This window comes from Aristolochia californica, unplaced genomic scaffold, assembly GCF_029961685.1.
Source record: "Aristolochia californica isolate CCGP_79_NKW_82.1479 unplaced genomic scaffold, dmAriCali1.0.hap1 SCAF_14, whole genome shotgun sequence".
In the NCBI taxonomy this organism is placed as follows: Eukaryota; Viridiplantae; Streptophyta; class Magnoliopsida; order Piperales; family Aristolochiaceae; genus Aristolochia; species Aristolochia californica.
Window position 1 is genome coordinate 25738088 of NW_027181815.1, and position 21245 is coordinate 25759332.

A 21245-nucleotide genomic window follows, 5' to 3' on the forward strand; every position below is an offset into this window, starting at 1 on the left:
TGGTGACCCGTGATTTGAACAGATCTAAATGAACCCTAATGTACTTGTCCATCTTGACGTTATGCCTTTGGTTACTTACATCAAACTATTTACTTTTTACCACATACACAAAATTCTTATACATCAATCACCACAATACTGCTATTTTGAGTTTTATAATTACTGTGACAACTGACACCTCAATTTTATGATATTTCAAAGCCTAAAATATAATAAAAATCATCTTCACATAAATTAATCCATCATCTCTTAGCATTATTCTTATACTTAATTAATTTTAGATAATCCTTTCTCATTATTATCTACCCACCAAACACTTTTGCAGTCTCTTTCCATATTCTTCCCAATTTCTCCTCTCTCAATCCAAGTCACATGGTAATCTACACGTGGGTAAATGTCTTTGGTGACGTAGGACAATCACAGTCTACATGTGGCAACCAAGATAAGGATTAGGCGGTTTTGGTGAGGGTGCCCTTTCGTTGTTTTCCTTGTCACACATGCTGTCAAAGGGCCCAGAGGTTATTTGTCCCCTGAGGATTGAATTGTCTGGTCATGAATGTCATAAGTGGGCCACTCCCACATATAGGTATGAGGTCTATGAATCATATACCAATTATATGAAATAAGTTATTCTAATATGCTTTTGATTATCATTCAAGTAAACGGGTAAATAAATAATAATAATATATAAAATTCTTGAAAATTTTTAAATAATAAGAACAAATTTATAATATATGAAGGTAGTAAAAAATTATATAATAAAATAAATAACAACATCCTCCTAATTATATAAAATTACAAGAATACCCTTATATTATCCATAAATGGGTAAACAAGTAAACAATAGGTATTATCTCATTCCATTTTATTTTAATAAATAGTAAAACGATAAATAAGTAAAATTACCTAATTACATACACAACTAAGATTTTTTAGTGTGGAAAGATTTTACCATTCACTGCTACCCACCAAACACCTTTGCAATCTCTTTCCATATTCTTCCCAATTTCTCCTCTCTCAAACTTAGCCACATGGCAATCTACACGTGGGTAAAATGTCTTTGCTGAAGTAGGACCATCACAGTCTACACGTGGCAAGCAAGAGGAGGACTAGGCGGTTTGGTGAGGGTGCCCTTTCGTTGCTTTCCTTGTCACATATGCTGTCATAGGGCCGAGGTTATTTGTCCTCTGAGGATTGAATTGTCTGGTCATGAATGTCATACGTGGGCCAATCCCACATATAGGTATGAGGTCTATGAAGCATATACCAAATATATGAAATAAGTTAATTCTAATATGCTTTTGATTATCATTCAAGTAAACGGGTAAATAAATAATTAATAATATATAAAATTCTTGAAAATTTTAAAAAATAAGAACATATTTATAATATATGAAGGTAGTAAAAAATTATACAATAAAATAAATAACAACATCTTCCTAAGTATATAAAATTACAAGAATACCCTTACGTTATCGATAAACAATAGGTATTATCTTATTCTATTTTATTTTATGAAATGGTAAAATGATAAATAAGTAAAATTACCTAATTACATACACAACTAAGATTTTTTAGTTCCACTTCTGTTTAATACCCCACCCTTGTATATATTGGAAAGCCTATCACTAGTCACGTGAAAGGTATTTTTGGATTTTAGTAATCCCATCCTATCCATGGCTGATCGCCGGGAATAAATTAAACGGACCATTTAATGCAGAAATAAATTTCCCTCCACCAAGAAAATATGGAGGAATTAAGCGTCCGACTCCTATAAAGAGGCTACCTTGTAATCCAGTGTTCATAGCAAGAAGTTGTAGTAGTAATCCACAGGTCGTTTATCTTTTTAGTTTGATGTTTTGTTTATGCAATGCAGAAAGCCGAAAAGTTTCTTCCTAGTTATTTTCTTACAGAATCAATACTCTGATACTTGTAGGAACTACACGGAGACTCCGTAGCCATGGATCGTCTGATGAATATCAGTTTATTCACGTTGTTGCTCATCTTAGCTTTCGTTTCCCACGGCTTCTGTGATGATTTTGATGTATCTGTGGAAGAGTATGTGCGGATGAAGCAATACCTTGCGTCTGTGAACAAGCCCCCGGTGACGACGATCACGGTGAAATTTCTAAACGCACGCTGCCTATTATCGTTTTCAAATATTTTAGTTACTTTTTCTGAAGGTTAATGCATTCAATTTCATCATATGGAAGTAGACCAAGGCCGGAGATGTTTTCGATTGTGTTGATATAAACAAACAACCATCTCTGGATCATCCTTTACTCAGAAACCACACAGTGCAGGTGCGAATTTTTCCTTTTGCTTTTAATTTGCTTAGGTTTCTGATACTCTCTGGTACAGGAGTTTCGATAAATGAATTCGTGTTACAGCTCGAACCTCCTTCATTTCCACCTATGAAGAAGCTCAGGCCTTCATCCTACATTAGCATGATGACAGAAAAAGACGACGAGGGTTGCCCACTGGGAACAGTTCCAATGACAAGAGTCCACATGGAGGACTTGTTAAAATTTGGTTCAGTGGAGAACTACAACAGCAAGTATGGACGAAGTGGCTACCAAGCAAGAAAAGGAAAACATCTGGCAAGTATTCTATAAACAACTCCGAATTTGTTCTTTAGATATATTGTTTGCACAAATAATTGTTACGTTTCATTTGTGTCATTCAGTATGCAGTGAAGAGAACACTAGGTGGCCCCTACTATGGAACTCGGGTGACAATAAACGTATGGAAGCCAGTGATTAATGCCAAAAACCACGAAGTATTCAGTCTAGCCCAGTTATGGGTCGTCAATAGTGGCCCTGTACTTAACACTATAGAAGCCGGATGGCATGTAAGTAACAAGTGTTCTAATCTACTCGATCAGTTCATGGAAATTTAGCTTTTTCTATCATATAGGAGTGGATTATCTTTACTGCAGGTATATCCAGCATTTCACGGAGGCAGCACTGAAACTCGACTCTTCATTTTCTTTACAGTAAGTTGTAGAAAAGCTTCCATTAATCTTTCACTAAAGATCATTCACTGTTACCATCAACTAATGTCTCTATGGTCTGGCAGGGGAATAATTACGGAAACGGAAGCTGCTATAACACTAGGTGTGGGTTCATCCAAGTAGACCCAAAAATAACTCCTGGAATGATATTGTCTAAGGTCTCTACTTATGGTGGAACTCAAGAGGAAATCACCATTTCCGTGTATAAGGATGACACCTCTGGAGATTGGTGGTTCGGGTACGAAGACAGTAACGGTTATGTACCAGTTGGGTACTGGCCAAATAGCCTTTTCAACTCTCTAGCTAAAGATGCAAATAGGATCGATTGGGGAGGAGAAACTGATTCTTATGTTCAGCAAGGAGTGACTTTTCCGCCAATGGGGAGTGGTAGATTCTTCTACCATATAGGAGTGGATTATCTTCCCTACAACGCCAAGGGAACGCAGCACAAAGACGAGAATCGAGATCGATAGCACCTTCTACTCCTTTGCTCTCTTTCAGCCTTTCAAGTAACCTAATCTCATGCTTCTTTCTTTTCTTTTCTTTGGTTTCTGATCGCCTGTCACCAACTCGTGTCGTCGAAAATCGGCGATCGTGACCGACATCCCCAATAATTTTCTTCCCTTTCCGATTTAACACCTTACGGCTCTTTTTTGGGGTGGTTTTTATTCCGCTTTTTAAGTTTTTCTGTCATCAACTTCATCCTTCAATTGAGCTCTAATGGTTGTAGAGAGTTTTCAATTGCATCCATTTTTCCTCAAGGAGCCTCCACCAGCTCCTTTGTTTGAGCCAGGGGAACTCAAGTCATGGTCTTTCTGGAGATCTAGAATTGCAGAGTTCATAGCTACCTTCCTGTTTCTCTACATCACAATCTTGACCGTGAAGGGGGTTAACAGAGCTCCCAACAAGTGTGCATCGGTGGGTATTCAGGGGATTGCTTGGGCCTTTGGTGGTATGATCTTTGCCTTGGTCTACTGCACAGCTGGGATCTCAGGTAAAAAATTGTTTTTTTCTTTTCAGATTTTTTCTTTCTCTACTTCAGAATAAATTTAAAAAAAAAATTCTCTTTATTTTCTGTTTTCTTCTTTTGAATGTTGAGACGATTTCTCTGCCAACCAACTAGAATTCTCCTGTTTTTTGTGTCTTTCTGAGAAGAACTTTGTCCTTTCTGTCTTTTTTCTTTTATATTCTGCTATTTTTTTCTGCTATATGGCTTAAAATCTGTTAAATATATTTGCTGTTCTTCTGTATCAGTTTTCCTACAAACTTAGGCCCTTTCAAAGTTTTCCTTTTGTTGTTTGTTTCTGTCCTCATAATTTTGTACCGGATTGGATTGATCAAGATGACTACTATGGGAACGTTTTGGTTTTCTGATTTTGAATCTCATGCTTCTGAGTTGTCTTACTTTCAGGTGGACACATCAACCCTGCTGTTACCTTTGGGCTTTTCCTGGCCAGAAAGCTTTCCCTCACCAGGGCCCTCTACTACATTGTGATCCAATGCTTGGGTGCAATCTGTGGTGCTGGAGTTGTCAAGGGCTTTGGAAAGAGTCCTTACGAGGTTTCTGGTGGTGGTGCCTACGTGGTTGCCCATGGCTACACCAAAGGTGATGGGCTTGGTGCTGAGATTGTGGGAACCTTTGTTCTTGTTTACACTGTCTTCTCTGCCACCGATGCCAAGAGAAACGCCAGGGATTCTCATGTTCCTGTAAGTATTAGTTAAAAAACCGAATTTTCTTCCTTTATAGTGATCTGGGTTCTACAAATGTTGAATTTGTTTACTGCTCTTTCAAAAGGTTTCTTGTTCTGATAATATGCCATCTCTGCTGACTAATTCTTGAATCCTATTCTATGTTCTTGATAGTTTTTCCAAGCTACTTAGATTAGATTTTACTTCTCCTCTATGGAGAACTCTAGTTGTTGAATCATTCGATAATAATCTTTGAATGTTTACGCAGCAACAACAATTAGTGACGATTAATATTTATGACGATGGCAGCGATAGTGATAAATTAATATTTATGACGTTGGCGGCAGGCAACAACAACGACGATGGTGATATGGATCGACGATGGATAACGGGAGGAAGAAATCGAAGACTAAGAGTAAGAAATCAAAGAGGAAGAATGAACTTTTATGTCTGTATCCGTATGAGTATGTCATTTGTTGTTTGAAGTAATTGGTAGGGTTTATTTTCATTTGGAATCTAGCAAGTAAAGTATCTAGATAAGTTGGAATCTAGCAGGCAATGTATCTAGATAAGTTGGGATTTGCTGAAACAGAAAAAGGTGTACTTGTGAAACCCACCCTGTTGGGATTTGCTGACAAAAAGTGGTATGTAACAAGAACTTTTACAACTTACATGACAAGTTGGGCATCAAAGGTCTACATGCACCAACTTGAGGGGGACTTTTGGCATGTAACTTCAGTGTGTTTATTAAAGGTATCTTGATAAAGATCTTGAGACCAAAACCTGGTTTTATTCATGTCCATTTGGTTTTCCTTAGACGAACGGTAAAACTATTAGATCTCCTCTATAAGATCTTTAAAAAACAAACAAGCACTATCAAATTATGAACATAACTCTTGACTAAGGGGTCTTTTAAACCCTTCTAGTAATTTCTTTCATCTAGTGAGTACATTATTATAATCGACAATTATTGGTTCCTTCACAAATATAAGGTTGATTAGTTCATAAAAATTGATCAAATAGAAAACTGATAGTGGTACCTGTACCACTACAATATTAGAACTCCTAAAATGCATTACAACACCCAATAATGATAAAATCCTTCTACCAAATCTGTAATTAGGGATAACAATTTTACCTTATTACCCAATTAACCTATTTACTCGTTAATTTAAAAAATATAAAAGAATTTTTTTTCCGTTTATGAATTCGGGTTAATTTACCCAATTACCTATCACCCAGTTTATTAACAAAATAGATATAGATAATGTATTTTTCGATTCTATAGAATATGTATGCAACCTAGAAGAAGGAAGAGACTAGAGAATAGTAAACTATTTTTAATAAGTTTTAATAGTTTTGATGTTTTAAAATAATTTATTATATTTATATAAATCTTATGTGATGTTGTAGTTTAATTTTAATTATTTTCAACTAGTTTATTAACATGTTTATGTAGTTTTAAAATAAAATAAATTTAAATTATCTATTTATATATACGTTTAGTTAATCATACACAAAGTAACCAGTTATTCATTCGGGGTGAGATGAGTAACAAAACAAACGTATCGTAAATAGAGTGGATAATAGAATACCCATTACATGTTTCCTCCATTACCCATTTACACCCTTACCTCAAATAACTTTCACTAATTGACATAATTAAGGATTCCAGAGTATTTGATATAGAGATTTTATAGTAAGTTAATATGCTTTTATCCGATAGTCGATAAATAGCATATGCAAGATCAAACATCATTTGAGGACATCAGATCAATACCCAAGAAATCTCATAAATTTGATTGAGTTTTCAGGCTAAACAACATATGCAAGATCAAACCTCATATGAAGATATCATACCCAAGAAACTTAAAAACTAAGGTTAATTATGATTAGGCCAAGTTTTTCTACTAGCTCAATGATTTGTTAAACTAAGAATGATATCATTTATTAAGCTCTATTCATGGATAATCAAAAGCATATTAGGATAACTTATTTCATATAATCGATATATGCTTCATAGTCCTCACACGTATATGTGAAAATTCATGACGAGACAATTCAATCCTGAAGGGCCCTAGACTGCCATGTGACTTGGATTGAGAGAGGAGAAAATTGGAAGATGCTGGAGAGAGACTGCAAAGGTGTAAAACCTGCTTTTATCCATGTCCATTTGGTTTTCCTTAGATGAACAGTAAAACTATTATTCATAAAGAACTCAGTTTATCATGACAATGATCCCTGTCTCACTACTGTTTGAATCATTCATAAAGATCTCAGTTTATCATGACAATGATCCATGTCTCACTACTGTTTGAATCATTCATAAAGAACTGTTTTATTCATATAATTCTATTTAAACATCACTTTTGTTTTATAATGAGATTGGTTCCGTGACCGTGGATAAATTCCATTTATAAAACCAGTGATCACCTGTCAACAAGAGATTAGTCCCGTGAAAGGTAATTTTAGATTTTAGTAATCCCGTCATATCCGTGGCCGATGCGAATTGCTACTGTTAATCGGATCACCGGGAAGAAATTAAACGAACCACGTGCTCTATCTTGCCATTTAATGCAGAAATAAATTTCCCACCAGAATTGTGTTCGCTCCACCAATTAACAGTGGTGATTTCTCAGCTGAGGATTTCTTCCTCTGATTTCACTAGCCAATGATCATGACCTGTACAACAACAACAACATGTAGCACAAACGACGGGCTTTTATTGCGTAATACCTTGCGTCTGTGAACAAGCCCCCGGTGACGACGACCACGGTGAAATTTCTAAAGGCACGCTGCCTATTATCGTTTTCAAATATTTTAGTTACTTTTTCTGAAGGTTCATGCATTCAATTTCATCATATGGAAGTAGACCAAGGCCGGAGATGTTTTCCATTGTGTTGATATAAACAAACAACCATCTCTCGATCATCCTTTACTCAGAAACCACACAGTGCAGGTGCAAATTTTTCCTCTAAGGGTTTCTGATACTCTCTGGTACAGGAGTTTTGATAAATGAATTCGTGTTACAGCTCGAACCTCCAGGCCTACATCCTACATTAGCATGATGACAGAAAAAGACGACGAGGGTTGTTTTAGACTTGATGTCTAATAAAAATAAAATAAACATCATAAAAATAGATATTAAATCCTCCATAATTTTTTTTATCATGAGATTGGGACTCGAGAGAGTAGAGACTGACAACCCATGTGAAACGTCGGGCAACTTCTGGTTACATTTTGAGAAGAATGATTTAAAATTCACCACACTTTAGGGTGTCATGCTTTCATTAATTTATAGGAGTGATATCCCTAATTACAGGGATTTACAATTGATTACAAGATATTGTAAATCTACATACAAGGAATGATTGAGCCTAATTAGCTCCTGTGATTGAGCTTAATTAGCTCCTGTGATGGAAGGAATCCTTAATTGATTGAGGATCAATCTCTTAAGGCAGTATCTTCAACAGCCCCCCGCAAGCTAAGCGTCGGATTAGGACAGACGTGAAGCTTGAACCGAAAAAACTGAAAGAGAGGGCGAGAGACGCTCTTGGTGAAGATATCCGCAATCTGCAAGTGAGATGGCACATATTGAGTGCGAATCTTTCCAGCAACAACAAGTTCTCGCAGAAAGTGAATGTCGAGCTCAACATGTTTGGCCCGTTTGTGAACAACAGGGTTGGAGCTCAAGAAAAGAGCGCTTTTGTTATCGCATAAGAGAAGAGGCTGCTTGGGAATGGATACTTTGAAATCACGAAGAAGATGAGTGAGCCAGATAAGTTCGGTGGCCGTGAGAGCAAGGGCACGATATTCTGATTCACATCTGGAACGAGAAACTGTAGGTTGCTTCTTGGCACTCCAAGAGACTAAGTTGTCCCCAAGGTAGATGGAGTAACCCGAGGTGGAGCGGCGAGTGTCAGGACAGCCGGCCCAGTCAGCATCAGAATAAGCAATTAAGGAGCCAGGAGAAGCAGACGGGCGAAAGGATAGACCATAATGAAGAGTGCCTTTGACATACCGAAGAATACGCTTAACAACAAGAAAGTGGTTATCAGTGGGAGAGTGTAGAAATTGACTAACCGAGTTGACAGCATGAGCAATGTCGGGTCGCGTGATGGTCAAATATTGAAGAGCACCAACAAGAGATCGATAAAGAGTGGGATCCGAAAAGACTGACCAACAGAGGATAGATGCTGAGAAACCACCATAGGAGTATGTACAGGTTTGCTGTCAAGTATGTGAGCTCGAGCAAGAATGTCGCGGGCATATTTCAGTTGACTAAGAAAGAGCCCATCAGTGGTGGGTGTGGCTTCAAGACCAAGGAAGTAGCTGAGAGAACCCAAGTCCTTTGTAGCGAACTCAGAATGAAGTTTGCTGGCAAAATTATCAAGCACAGAAGGGTTGTTGCCCGTAAGAATAATATCATCGACATATAGGAGCAGATAAAGGATGTCAGATTGCCGATGAAAGACGAAGAGCGAAGGATCAGCCCGACTGCAGTGGAAGCCAAGATGTGTAAGGAAAGAGCTGAACCGTTGGAACCAAGCTCGAGGGGCTTGTTTGAGACCATAGAGAGCCTTCTGAAGCTGGCAAACATGATCAGGGAAGCGAGGATCAATATACCCAGGCGGCTGGTCCATATAGACACGCTCATTGAGATGACCGTTGAGGAATGCATTTTTGACATCCAATTGACGGAGAGACCAACGATGAGTAATAGCAAGAGAGAGTACAACCCGAATAGTGGTAGCTTTGATGACAGGACTGAAGGTGTCGGTGTAGTCAAGACCTGGGACTTGTGTAAACCCCTTCGCGACAAGACGAGCTTTGAACCGTTCAATAGAACCATCATGCAAATATTTGGTCCAAAAGACCCATTTAGAACCCACAATATTGGTATGAGCCGGTCGAGGTACCAAAATCCAAGTACGATTATTTTGATGAGCCTGAATTTCTTCATCCATAGCGGCAAGCCAGGCTGGATTCTTGGCAGCAGATTTGAACCCTTTAGGCTCAGTAGATGCGAGGAGAGCAGAAAGCAGCCCAGATGAGCCAGAATACGCCAGATCAGCCGAGTGACGAGGTTTGAAAATACCAGCTTTGGCGCGTGTGACCATAGGATGAGAACCCACCGGAATAGTAGCAACAGGAGTAGTGGAATCAACATGTGGCAGAGTAGGTCCTGTAAAAGTAGAAGGGGCCTGCAAAGACTCATCCACGGGATTAGTGCAAATAACACAAGGAAGGGAGTCGGATTGAGTAATATGCCGAGAATGGGGCGCCAAAAGAGATGGGGGCATGACAGGAGAAGAGAGACTGGGTTCCAGAAAGTTGGAGAAATTGAGAGAGGATAAAGGTTGAGCCTGGGAAGAGGCATGGGATGGGAAATGAGTCCCATCAAATTGAGCATGACGAGTAATATAAAGTCTAGATGTGACAGGATTAAGACAGCGGAAACCTTTGTACGATGAACTATAGCCCATAAAAATGCAAGGAATACTACGAGGCGAGAATTTATTTGGCATATAATCACGTAAACATGGGTAGACACGACAACCAAAAGGATGGAAATTGTCATAATTTGGAGAAATACCATAGATAAGTTCAAAGGGGGACTTACCTCCGAGAAGCGGTGTGGGCAATCGATTGATGATGTAGGCAGCAGTGCTAAAGGCGTCAACCCAGTAACGAGGAGAAATGTGGGAATGGAAGAGTAGGGCCAAACCAGTTTCAGTCAAATGACGGTGTTTTCGTTCTGCGCAGCCATTTTGGGCAGGAGTGTAAGGACAAGATAATTGATGATGAATTCCCAAAGAGCTGAGATGGTGTTTAAAACGAGTGCTAGTAAATTCTGCACCACCATCGCTTTGAAAATTTTTGATACGAGCAGAATGTTGATTTTCAACAAATTTGTGAAATTGAAGAAAAATATCATAGAAATCAGACTTCAATTTCAATGGGTAAAGCCAAGTGAAACGAGAATAATCATCAATAAATAAAACATAGTAAAGAAAACCCAAATTCGATGGTACTGGTGAAGGACCCCATATATCGCAATGAATTAATTCTAACAATTGAGATGACTTTTTTGCATTGCGAAGATAAGGCAAACGGTGACTTTTGGAAAGTTGACATGTAGCACATAAATGCGGAGAGGGCAATAATGAAGTAAGATGAAGATGTCCATCTTTATTTAATAAGGAGATAACAGAATGATGCACATGGCCTAATCGAGCATGCCATAAATCATAGGAGGCATGAAGAGATTTATTTTTCAAAACAGAAATAAGTGCTGAATTTCCACGCTCTAGCACATATAGACCTCCATCACGCCGACCGGTTGCCACCACCTTTCCTGTTTGGCGATTCTGAACAGTGAAAGAATTATTAGTAAACGTAACGGAGAAGGGAAAATCATTCGTTAATTTACTAATAGACAAAAGATTTTTAGTAAGATGAGGAACAACCAAAATATCTAATAATTGAAGATCTGGGGAAGGAGAAAGGGAACCAGTATGAGTAATATGTAGAGACGCGCCATTCCCCACAATTACATGATCCTTACCCGTGTAGATTACCGTTTGATCCAATGAAGAGTGAACCGGGGTCATGTGGGCCGTGGCCCCCGTATCCATGAACCAGTCCGAATTTTGATTTTCGGACACGGAGCACTGCTGATTAAATGAATCAGCAAGATGCGCCGAAGGGTATTCCTCCCGTGAATACCGTTGCCGACAGCGATCGGCATAGTGGCCGTCCTGACGGCAGATTTGGCACCGGGGGGGCGGCGACCATTGCTGGTGGTGGGACGACCTGAGCCGTGACCGGAATCACCGTGTTGGCTGTGGCCGTGGCCGGAGACGGAGGTTCCTCTGTTTCCAGAACTGCCGTGGCTGCCGTGACCGTTTTCGCGACCCCGGCGATGGCGAGAAGAGCCACCAGAGTGTTGATAGGAGACTCGATTTGCAGTGAAAGCCGCAGGGGAGGGAGCCGTGGGCTCGAGAGATTTTTGAAAAATTTCGAAGCTTTCCGCGCGGGAGGCGATGTCGGAAAAACAGGGTAAGGGGGTTTGGGCCATTTGGGCAGAGGAAAATCGAGAGAATTCAGGGCCAAGACCCCGGAGGAACCAGTGCGCCTTGTCGGTGTCATCAATGGGACGACCGATGGCGTGAAGTTGGTCGCACAAGACCTTGAACGCGCGGGCGTAGACCGTCACCGGGCGAGCTCCTCTTTTCATCAATTGAAGGTCGTCTTTGAGACGAATTTCACGGGCTTTTGACTTGTGACTGAAGGAATTCTCTAGAGCAAGCCATACCTCACGAGAGGTGGAGAGACCGACGGCTTCAGCCATAGCTTCTTCGGACAGAGAAGAAAGAAGAAGACTGAGAAGACGCTGGTCAATAGCTTTCCATGATGAGTGCTTGAGGTTTGGTGTCTGAGACGTAGGAGGGTCAAAAAGAGGTGGTGGCACAAGAGTACCATCCACATGACCCAGCAGACCTTGACTGTCAAGGAGCGGAAGGAACTGACTCTTCCATAGAAGATAATTGGAAGATAAGAGTTTGATGGTGACCATGTGAAGCATGGTATTGAATGAGAGAAGATCAGAAGAAAATTCAGAGGCCATAGTGGATCACAGAATTTTAATCCAGAAGAGCTCTGATACCATGAGAAGAATGATTTAAAATTCACCACACTTTAGGGTGCCATGCTTTCATTAATTTATAGGAGTGATATCCCTAATTACAGGGATTTACAATTGATTACAAGATATTGTAAATCTACATACAAGGAATGATTGAGCCTAATTAGCTCATGTGATTGAGCTTAATTAGCTCATGTGATCGACTCCAGGGCCTTCGAACATCTATCAGGTAACAAACACTTGTTGCAGTCCTTGTCTCCTTGTTATCCTCAAAAATTTGTTGCTATTGCTAATGGTACCCAAACCAAGGTCCTTGGCAAAGGTTAGTCAATTAACCAAACATTTAAATTGCTCTATCACCTTCCCACCGTCTTCTTGTATATTTTAGGATCTCACTACAAAGCAGGTGATTGGTGGCTGCCATGAAAAGGGGGGTTTGTACTACTTCACTCTTCCACCATTAGTTGCATTATCATCCACTACGTCTGAGGCCCAACTTTGGCACAACTGACTTGATCATCTGTCTACCCCTTCACTTCGTTCTTTGCTTCTGTCCTTAAAAGAACTTTCTAATTTCAGTTGTGAGGTTTGTCAATTAAGTAAACATATTAGGAGTACATATTCTCCTCGTCTTACAACAACAACTACTGCTCCTTTTGAGCTAATACATTCTGATGTATGGGGACCGTTAAGTGTCTCAAATACTTCCCAAGTTAAATATTTTGTCATTTTTTTTGATGATTTTACTCGAGTGACTTGGTTATATTTATTTAAAGAACGTTCAGAAATTCTTCCTGTGTTTAAAAATTTTCATGTTATGGTCTTGACACAATTTGGGAAGAAAATTCAAATCCTTAGATCTGATAATGCTAAGGAATACATTTCTCATGAATTCAAATCATTTTGTGAGAGTAATGGGCTTATTCATCAAACATCATGTGCCTATACTCTTAAAAAAAATGGTGTTGCTGAAAGGAAGAATCGTCATCTTCTTGAAGTTGCTCGGGGCCTCCTCTACTCCATGAAGGTACCCTATTTCCATTGGCCTCATGCTATACTTACAACAAGTTTTCTTATTAATAGGTTACCTTCATCAGTCCTTCATCATAAAACTCCTTACTCTATGTTATTTAATGGTGAAGATCCTGTTTCTCTTCGTTTGAAAGTGTTTGGATGTACGTGTTTTGTTCATGTCACAACCCCACATAAAAATAAACTTGATCCTTGGTCTATGAGGTGCATTTTTTTGGGGTACTCTCGCACCCAGAAAGGTTATGTCTGTTACAATCCTACCCTTCGAAGGATGTTTATCTCTAGGGATGTGACTTTCTTTGAGGACACCTCCTTCTACTTCTCCCATGTTGCTCCTCCAGGATGGACTTGTCCTTCAACTACTTTGTGTCCGCTTGTGCCTTTTAATCTTGAAGTTAACCCATCCCCTGATGCACCGGCCGTACCTTCACCTGTGGAGTTGTCGGATCCACCAGAGGTAAGTTCTTTTCCTCCTATGTATGGGCCTGAATTTGATACTCAACCTGTTGTTTTAAGAAAGGAACGTCGTTCTTGTACTACTTCACATCCTATCTCAAATTTTATGTCTCACCATCACTTGTCTTCTGAGTGTTTTCAGTTCCTTGCGTCTCTTTCTTCTTCTTCAATTCCACGGTCGTATCAGGAGGCTCTGAGGCATTCAGGATGGAAGGCAGCTATGGATGAAGAAATGCATGCCTTACACGAAAATCATACCTGGTCCTTAACATCACTCCTGAAAGGTAAAAGACCGGTTGATTGTAGATGGGTTTTTTTGGTAAAACATAATCCGGATGGATCTGTTGCTCGTCTTAAAGCTCGACTCATTGCTAACGGCTATACGCAGTGCTATGGGATAGATTACAAGGAGAACTTCTCTCCTGTTGCAAAATTGAATTCGATACGCATCATCTTGTCTATTGCTGCTAACTCATCATGACCCGTCTATCAATTGGATGTTAAAAATGTTTTCTTAAATGGTGATATAAGTGAGGAAATTTATATGGTCCAACCACCTGGTTATGTGGTTGATGGGGAGTTAGTATGCCGGTTAAAAAAATCTTTATATGGGCTTAAGCAGTCCCCTCGGGTGTGGTTTGATAAATTTAGTCAAACAATTCTACGGTTTGGTTTTCATCAGTGTTCGGTTGATCATTTTGTATACTATGAAGATACGGTCAAAGGGAACATATTATTGGCCGTATATGTGGATGATATTATCTTAACCGGTGATGATACTTTGGGCATACAAGAGGTGAAGAAGATCATATGTCAGGAATTCAAGACTAAAGACCTTGGCATGCTTAAATATTTTTTGGGTATAAAAGTTCTTCAATTCAAACATGGGATAATATTATCTCAAAGGAAATATGTCTTGGATGTCCTTGAAGAAACATGAATGAAGGGTTGTAGACCAGTTGACACACCTATGGATACAAATATAAAATTATGTGCCACAAATGAAGAAGATATTGATATTGGCAAATATCAAAGACTCGTGGGAAAACTGATTTATCTGACGGTAACTAGGCCAGACATATCATATGCTGTAAGTGTGGTGAGTCAATTCATGCACAAACCACAAATTACCCACAGGCAGGCTTAGAGAGAATATTACGTTACTCCAGGAAGAGGATTGATGTATAAAAAATATGGGCACTTCAACATAGAAGGCTTCTCAGATGCAGATTGGGATGGATCACCTGATAATAGAAAATCTACATCAGGATATTATACTCTGGTTGGAGGAAACTTGGTTACATGGAAAAGTAAGATGCAAAATATGGTTGCAAGATCTAGCGCCGAAGCCGAATACAGAGCTATGGCCCATACCGTTAGTGAACTTTTATGGGTTAGGACCTTTCTTACTGAACTAGGTTTTTATAAAAAAAGGTCCATGGATCTGCATTGTGATAATCAAGCAGCCATTCATATTACTTCAAATCCAGTTTTTCATGAAAGAACTAAACATATTGAGGTGGATTGTCATTTTATACAGGAGAAGTTTCAAACAGGAATAATCTCTCTCAAACATGTGTCATCTTAAGAGCAAGTAGCTGATATTCTCACTAAACTCGTTACATCTAAAATCCTATCGTTTATATGTGGCAAGCTGGATTTTTTTGTCTTTTCTCCTCCAGCTTGAGGGGGAGTGTTGGAAGATGGCCTCAAGCCCACAAGCTCAAGGCAAGAAACTCACACGTCAAAAGAGTTGCACATGTGTGAATTATGATACTTCACTTAAAGATGGCATAGAGGTGTAAATATGTGTTATTTTTATATATTTTATTTCAACAAGTTGTAGCCCTAAGGGCATTGTAAAGACTATATATAAAGGCATTGGCTAAGAGGTAGAGTATTGGAGCACTCTCCTCTCTTTCCACAAATTCATCCAGCCCTCATTTTCAATTTGACGCAAACCTCTTTTCCCCTAATCCAAACTCTCTCCTTCCATGTCCTTCTTCTTCTCCTCTCCTTCTCTCTTCTTCTTCTTCTTCTTCCTCGTTCATCAAAATTTCCTTTCATTAGATCCTAAATTCCACAATCTTAACTTCTAAGATGCAAAAAAAATCAACAAGCATGATGTGCCTTTTTGAAAGTTTAATTCAGAGTCTACTTTCCACACTAAAACATATAGTTAAAGATTGAAAAACTACTTATCTATGTATAAGAATAAGATTACTAGAAAGCTACTTATTCATGCATAAGAATTAGATTATACCCAATTGTTGAATTGGGATAGATCTTGAATTGTGGGTGACACACATTAAAAAATATTCTCTCGTGGGCTCCTCAAAAAGTAGAATTTCTTAGCATAGGAATCCCAACAACCTATTGGGAAAAACCACACTTGGTGTGGCAACAACTTCTAGGTCCCTAATTGTCTAGCTGACACAGTTTACAAAATTTTGCATATGAGAAACTAGTAACGACTTGGTGCTTATTGTAAATGATTTCATTGAAGTAAAACCTATTCGAATATTACCTAAATATCTTGTGTTGTTTTGCATCAGTAAGCTACTTCATATAATCAATGTAGTAAATGAATGAGTTTTAAACACAAACGTTTCTATTGTTGCTGAACAAGTGAGAAAAGAAAGGAAATCAGGCTTGTTGTTTCCTTTGTATTGGATCAAGATTAGTTTCAAAATCTGCTTCATTGGTAAGTCAAGTTGAGATAAGTGTAGCAAACCATTTTTTAATTGACCACATTTGCTTTATTTTCTAGGGAATTAAAGATGGCAACCGATTTCTAGTGATTTCATCCTTCACGAATTAAAATAACTTATTAGCATTGTTTATCTACTTTTATAGTAAACCAAGGCATATTAGGAATTTTACTTATCCAACATAAAGTAATATCTATTTCCTCTTGATCTACTCCACTGTAAGTAGAGTTCGACATTTCATAACCCACACTAGACTGCCTAGTTGAACTAGTTGAATTGGACTATGCTTTATGTTTGACTCAATAACACATGAGACCAAAACATGGTCAAATTCTAGTTGGCCAAGTCATTTTGTTTGATTCAATTGATGAAACAACTGATCCAACCTGGTCATGACTAGGTCATATGATTCCCTCACTCGTTGCACAATATGGATATCAATAAGGGAAGAGACCTTGGGAGGTGGGGCTCTTCCATTGTCAACACAAAGAAGGGGAGGGAAGGGTGGCGGCCTCCCCTTTCCTTCCAGGAAAGAGATATTTTTTAACACAAACACTCGGGTGGTTCAAGCCGAGAGAGAGGGGAGGGGAGGAGAGAGAGAGAGAGAGAGAGAGAGAGAGAGAGAGAGAGAGAGAGAGAGAGATTTGAGTAATTAGCGTACTGTAATGTAGTTTAGTGTTTAATTTTAATTTTATGTCTCTTGGATGCTGAATTTTTTTATCAAATTGAATTATATTCAACATGCTATGTAATGCTTTATTTTTCTTTAATTTTATTTATTTATTTGATGCAAAATATTTTTATTAAATTGAATTATAATCAGAGTGTTGTGCAATGTTAAATATGCAAGTGGATCTTTTTGTGGAGCCAGGGGTGGTAGGATGAGACCATTGTATGGATTGTGTGAAGAAGGATTATGTGTCTATTTTATAATGATAGCAATGAGTATAGATCCATAGGAAATCATGCTCAACTAAGACTTAAAATTATTCATAATTTGTGCATAATGTGATTATAACATGTATAATATTCATCGATAAACATAAGAAATATATAATTAAGACAAAAGAACATGAGCATACACATGCACATAATACACTCATAAACATAAACAACTAATAATTAGGCTGATAATGAAATTAGAATGATGATTATGACATGAGCACACTACACTTATTTAACATAACATAAACTTATAAAGATAAATAATTAATAGTTTAGATGAAAAGAATTAAATAATATGAACATAACATGAGCATAACCAATGAACTAATTGATATAATAAAAGAGGATTGACCGAACTATAGGTTGACATTGACATAGTCTCCTATTGCATGCTTATTGTCTACCAAATAATGTGATGACTCTTATCATTCAGTTAGGATAACTTTTTAAGAAGTGTCCGAAGACGCTAAGGGTTGATGACTTGAGCATGCTACAAAGTATCATTGTTATGATATTATATCAATTGGAAAATGTTTTCCACCTGCATTCTATGATGTTATAGTGCTTCTAGCAATTCACCTTCACAAGATGTATTGATGTATGCTTTAGTGCAATATTGGTGGATGTACCCTATTCAGAGATACTTAGCGGTTCCTTATCATAGAATTACATGTGTCTTATTTTTGTCATATTTGTCCTAACTTATTTGATTCAAATAGTCTTCTACACAGGTTGAAAAATACAGTATGAAAAAAGACTTGTCTTGAAGGCTCCATCATTGAAGCGTATATTGATAATGAAACATTAATTTTTTGCTTAATATTCTTGGATGGTGTGGAAACCAGATTCAACTAGCCCAATCAAAATTATGAAGGGGATCCTAGATTTTGGAAGGATTAAATATTAATTTTTCACACAAAACATATGAGCAGCCATCCTATAGACACATTGATATTTATAGACCCAATACCAAGGTCATCTTAATAGACACATTTATATTTATATCATTGGTTTTGGCCCCATTAGCCATCGTATTTACTCAAACTACATGACCAACGATACAAGAATCAATACTGAGCAGCTCGAAACACATAAAAGAACTCAAAATAGCGGTATTGTGGTGAATGGATATTATGTGATGACTGAGATAATAGAGTCGTGCTACTTGTATAAGAACTTTGTTTATGTGCTAAAAAGTAAATAGTTTAATTTAAGTAACCAAAGGCATAACGTCAACATGGATAAGGGGTTCATTAGCATCAACAAGTCTTGCACATGGTGCACCGATGACCATTTTGCATTGACATGTCAAGACTAGATTGTTTTTTTAGGTTATGACATCATAATGACTTTAGATGGATCTATAGGCGGCCAAACCTGGTAAATTAGGGTTCATTCAGACCTGTTCAATTCACGGGTCACTAATCAAGTTATTTTTTATGACATAAAAATCATTCCAGATTTTCATCTACTAGGATAAAGCTACTTAGTGTTATGGGAGCTTCTTGGTCTGTAATTGTTTGTTTGCATCATTGAAGAAGAACACCCTTTTTAGAGACAAGTATAGAAGCTTTTATGAAACTTATGATAAGCAAATGAAGAAGACTAAATATTTTTGTCATTTGATCTCAAAGAAGATTATCACAAGTTGCAAAAACTTGGAATAGAGTAGAAACCCTTAGTCATATTGTTGGTCTTTAGATCCCTCTAGAGGTATGTTGCAATGTAAAACTATGCAAATCAGAGACAGGAACAACTGATAATGAAGTTTCTCTCCGCAGCGGCCCCATTAATGACCTGTAGTATCCAGACAAGAACAACTGCTTCAACTACTAAAAATCTTGTTTTCATCAGCTTTCTTTCAAGTTAAAGAATTCCATAACAGTTTCTTTGTAGTAGCAGTGAAGAACAATTATCAACGGCTTAATATTAGGGGTTTTCTACTATCTAAAATATTTCAGTAACGATGGCTTCAATCGCTTGATATGCCTAGAAGAAGATTGGAAGATCATATTAGGTACCAAGAGTAAGCACCCATTTATTTTAGAGATTTTTAGGTTTTTACCCAATTTTTAAAACTTAATTAAATAAATGGTGACTATTTGAACTTATTTAGAAAAATACCCAACTTTGACCAGTCAACTATACATGTATACAATCAAAGGTGATATGTAGGCTTTGACCAATTGCGCGTCGCTACATCATCATAGCACATCACCACTTGGTGAGTCGATTGACATGTCAACTGCCACGTCACCATCACGGCCCGTCATTACCCATGTAAGATACCACATCATTAAATATATTAACACCTCATCATGCCATGTCATCTCGCGTCACGTATTTTCAAAAAAAAATTAAATTTATAAATATTTTAAATCAATGATAAAAGGTATTACATGGACGATGATGTGGTTTGCCATGTTATATTTTAAACTGTGGGTTTTTTTGTCATTTAATGATGTGACATCCTAGTAGCAAAAGGATACACGCAAACATATGGCATAAACTATCAAAAGACATTCTCACCAGTGGAAAAATTAAGTATTGTTCGGGTATTGCTATCTCTTGTAGCTAACCTTGATTGGCCATTACACTAGCTTGATGTTAAAAATACTTTTCTCTGTAGAGATCTTAAAGAAGAAATCTACATAGATGTTCCTCCGGGATATATGGCAAATTCGGATGCGAGGGTGGTGTGCAAGCTACAACGAACATTTTATGGCTTGTAGCAATCTGTTAGAGCATAGTTTGAGCGATTGAGTTTGGCAATGAGGAAATATGGTTTTCAACAAAGTAATTAGATCATACGTTATTCTTAAAGCATCAACAGGGAAAGGTAACAACTTTAATAGTTTATGTAGATGATGTGATCTTTACAAGATATGACCCAAAAGAAATAGCAAGACTTCAAGAACAACTAGCAACGGAATTTGAGATAAAAATCAAGGAGGACTCAAATATTTTCTGGAAATTGAAGTTGCTAGATCTAAGTAAGGCATACTCCTTTTCCAACGAAAATATATCCTATATTTATTATCTGAAGTTGGACTACTGGAGTGTAAGCCTGCAAATGCCCCAATAATCCAAAATCATAAGCTTGGAGAATACCCAAACCAAGTGCCAATAGATAAAGGAAGGTACTAGAGGTTGGTTGGGAAACTTATTTATCTCTCCCATACACAATCTGACATCGCCTATGCAGTAAGTGTAGTAATCCAATTCATGCATTATCCAAGTGAAGATCATATGAATGTTGTGAGTCAAATTCTTCGGTACCTAAAGTCCTCCCCCGGGAAAGGACTTATATTCTCAAGAAACAACCACCTAAGGGTAGAAAGTTATACAGATGCTGACTGGGCATGGAACATCTCAGATAAAAGATCCACCCATTCATGGTCATTTGATCTCAAAGAAGTTTATCACAACTTGCAGAAACTTGATATAGAGTAGAAATCTTTTGTCATATTGGGTTGAACTGTTCTATAAAGCAATGCTGACATCAATTCAATCACGCTGATAATGAAGTTTCTCTGCTCATCGGTCCCATTTATGAGCTATAGTATCCAGACAGGAACAACTGCTTCTACTACTAAAAATTGTGTTTTCATCCGTTTACTTACTTCCAAGTTAAAAGAATTACATGATAGTTTCTTTGTAGTAGCTGTGCAGAACAATTACCAACGGCCGCACCATCCATGACCATCTGGCAATGATTCAGGTCTTAATGTGGTGAAATGGGGTTTTAACT

At 37.9% G+C, this 21245-nt stretch overlaps 2 protein-coding genes and 1 pseudogene across 4 annotated transcripts; all 3 read left to right on the plus strand.

The window, feature by feature from the left end:
• The first annotated feature begins 497 nt into the window (after positions 1-497).
• LOC137949461 (protein neprosin-like) lies at positions 498-3488 on the plus strand. Its single transcript, XM_068795509.1, has 9 exons — positions 498-586; positions 1073-1243; positions 1644-1833; positions 1937-2119; positions 2217-2303; positions 2391-2600; positions 2687-2851; positions 2939-2995; positions 3079-3488. The coding sequence occupies exons 1-9, from the start codon at positions 498-500 to the stop codon at positions 3484-3486; spliced, it is 1560 nt and encodes a 519-aa protein (XP_068651610.1). The 3' UTR covers positions 3487-3488.
• Positions 3489-3733: 245 nt separating this feature from the next.
• Positions 3734-5314, plus strand: LOC137949675 (aquaporin PIP1-1-like). Of its 3 annotated transcripts, none has more exons than XM_068795804.1 (3): positions 3734-4007; positions 4425-4720; positions 4971-5314. In XM_068795804.1, exons 1-3 carry the CDS (start codon positions 3734-3736, stop codon positions 5184-5186), a joined length of 786 nt encoding a protein of 261 aa, XP_068651905.1. In that variant the 3' UTR covers positions 5187-5314. The 3 variants fall into 3 exon arrangements, with proteins under 3 accessions (XP_068651905.1, XP_068651906.1, XP_068651907.1); XM_068795805.1 differs by having other exon boundaries at positions 5050-5184; XM_068795806.1 differs by having other exon boundaries at positions 5012-5098.
• A 9132-nt stretch (positions 5315-14446) lies between these two features.
• On the plus strand, positions 14447-15378 carry LOC137949462 (secreted RxLR effector protein 161-like; annotated as a pseudogene).
• Positions 15379-21245: the final 5867 nt, after the last annotated feature.

Coding starts and splice junctions, on each gene's coding strand:
- LOC137949461 (XM_068795509.1), top strand. CDS start 498: ATGCTGTCAAAGGGCCCAGAGGTTATTTGTCCCCTGAGGATTGAATTG. Junction 2,304..2,390: donor TCAGAAACCACACAGTGCAG/GTGCGAATTTTT, acceptor TTCGTGTTACAG/CTCGAACCTCCTTCATTTCC. Junction 2,996..3,078: donor GACTCTTCATTTTCTTTACA/GTAAGTTGTAGA, acceptor ATGGTCTGGCAG/GGGAATAATTACGGAAACGG.
- LOC137949675 (XM_068795804.1), top strand. CDS start 3,734: ATGGTTGTAGAGAGTTTTCAATTGCATCCATTTTTCCTCAAGGAGCCT. Junction 4,008..4,424: donor CTGCACAGCTGGGATCTCAG/GTAAAAAATTGT, acceptor TCTTACTTTCAG/GTGGACACATCAACCCTGCT. Junction 4,721..4,970: donor CCAGGGATTCTCATGTTCCT/GTAAGTATTAGT, acceptor ATGTTTACGCAG/CAACAACAATTAGTGACGAT.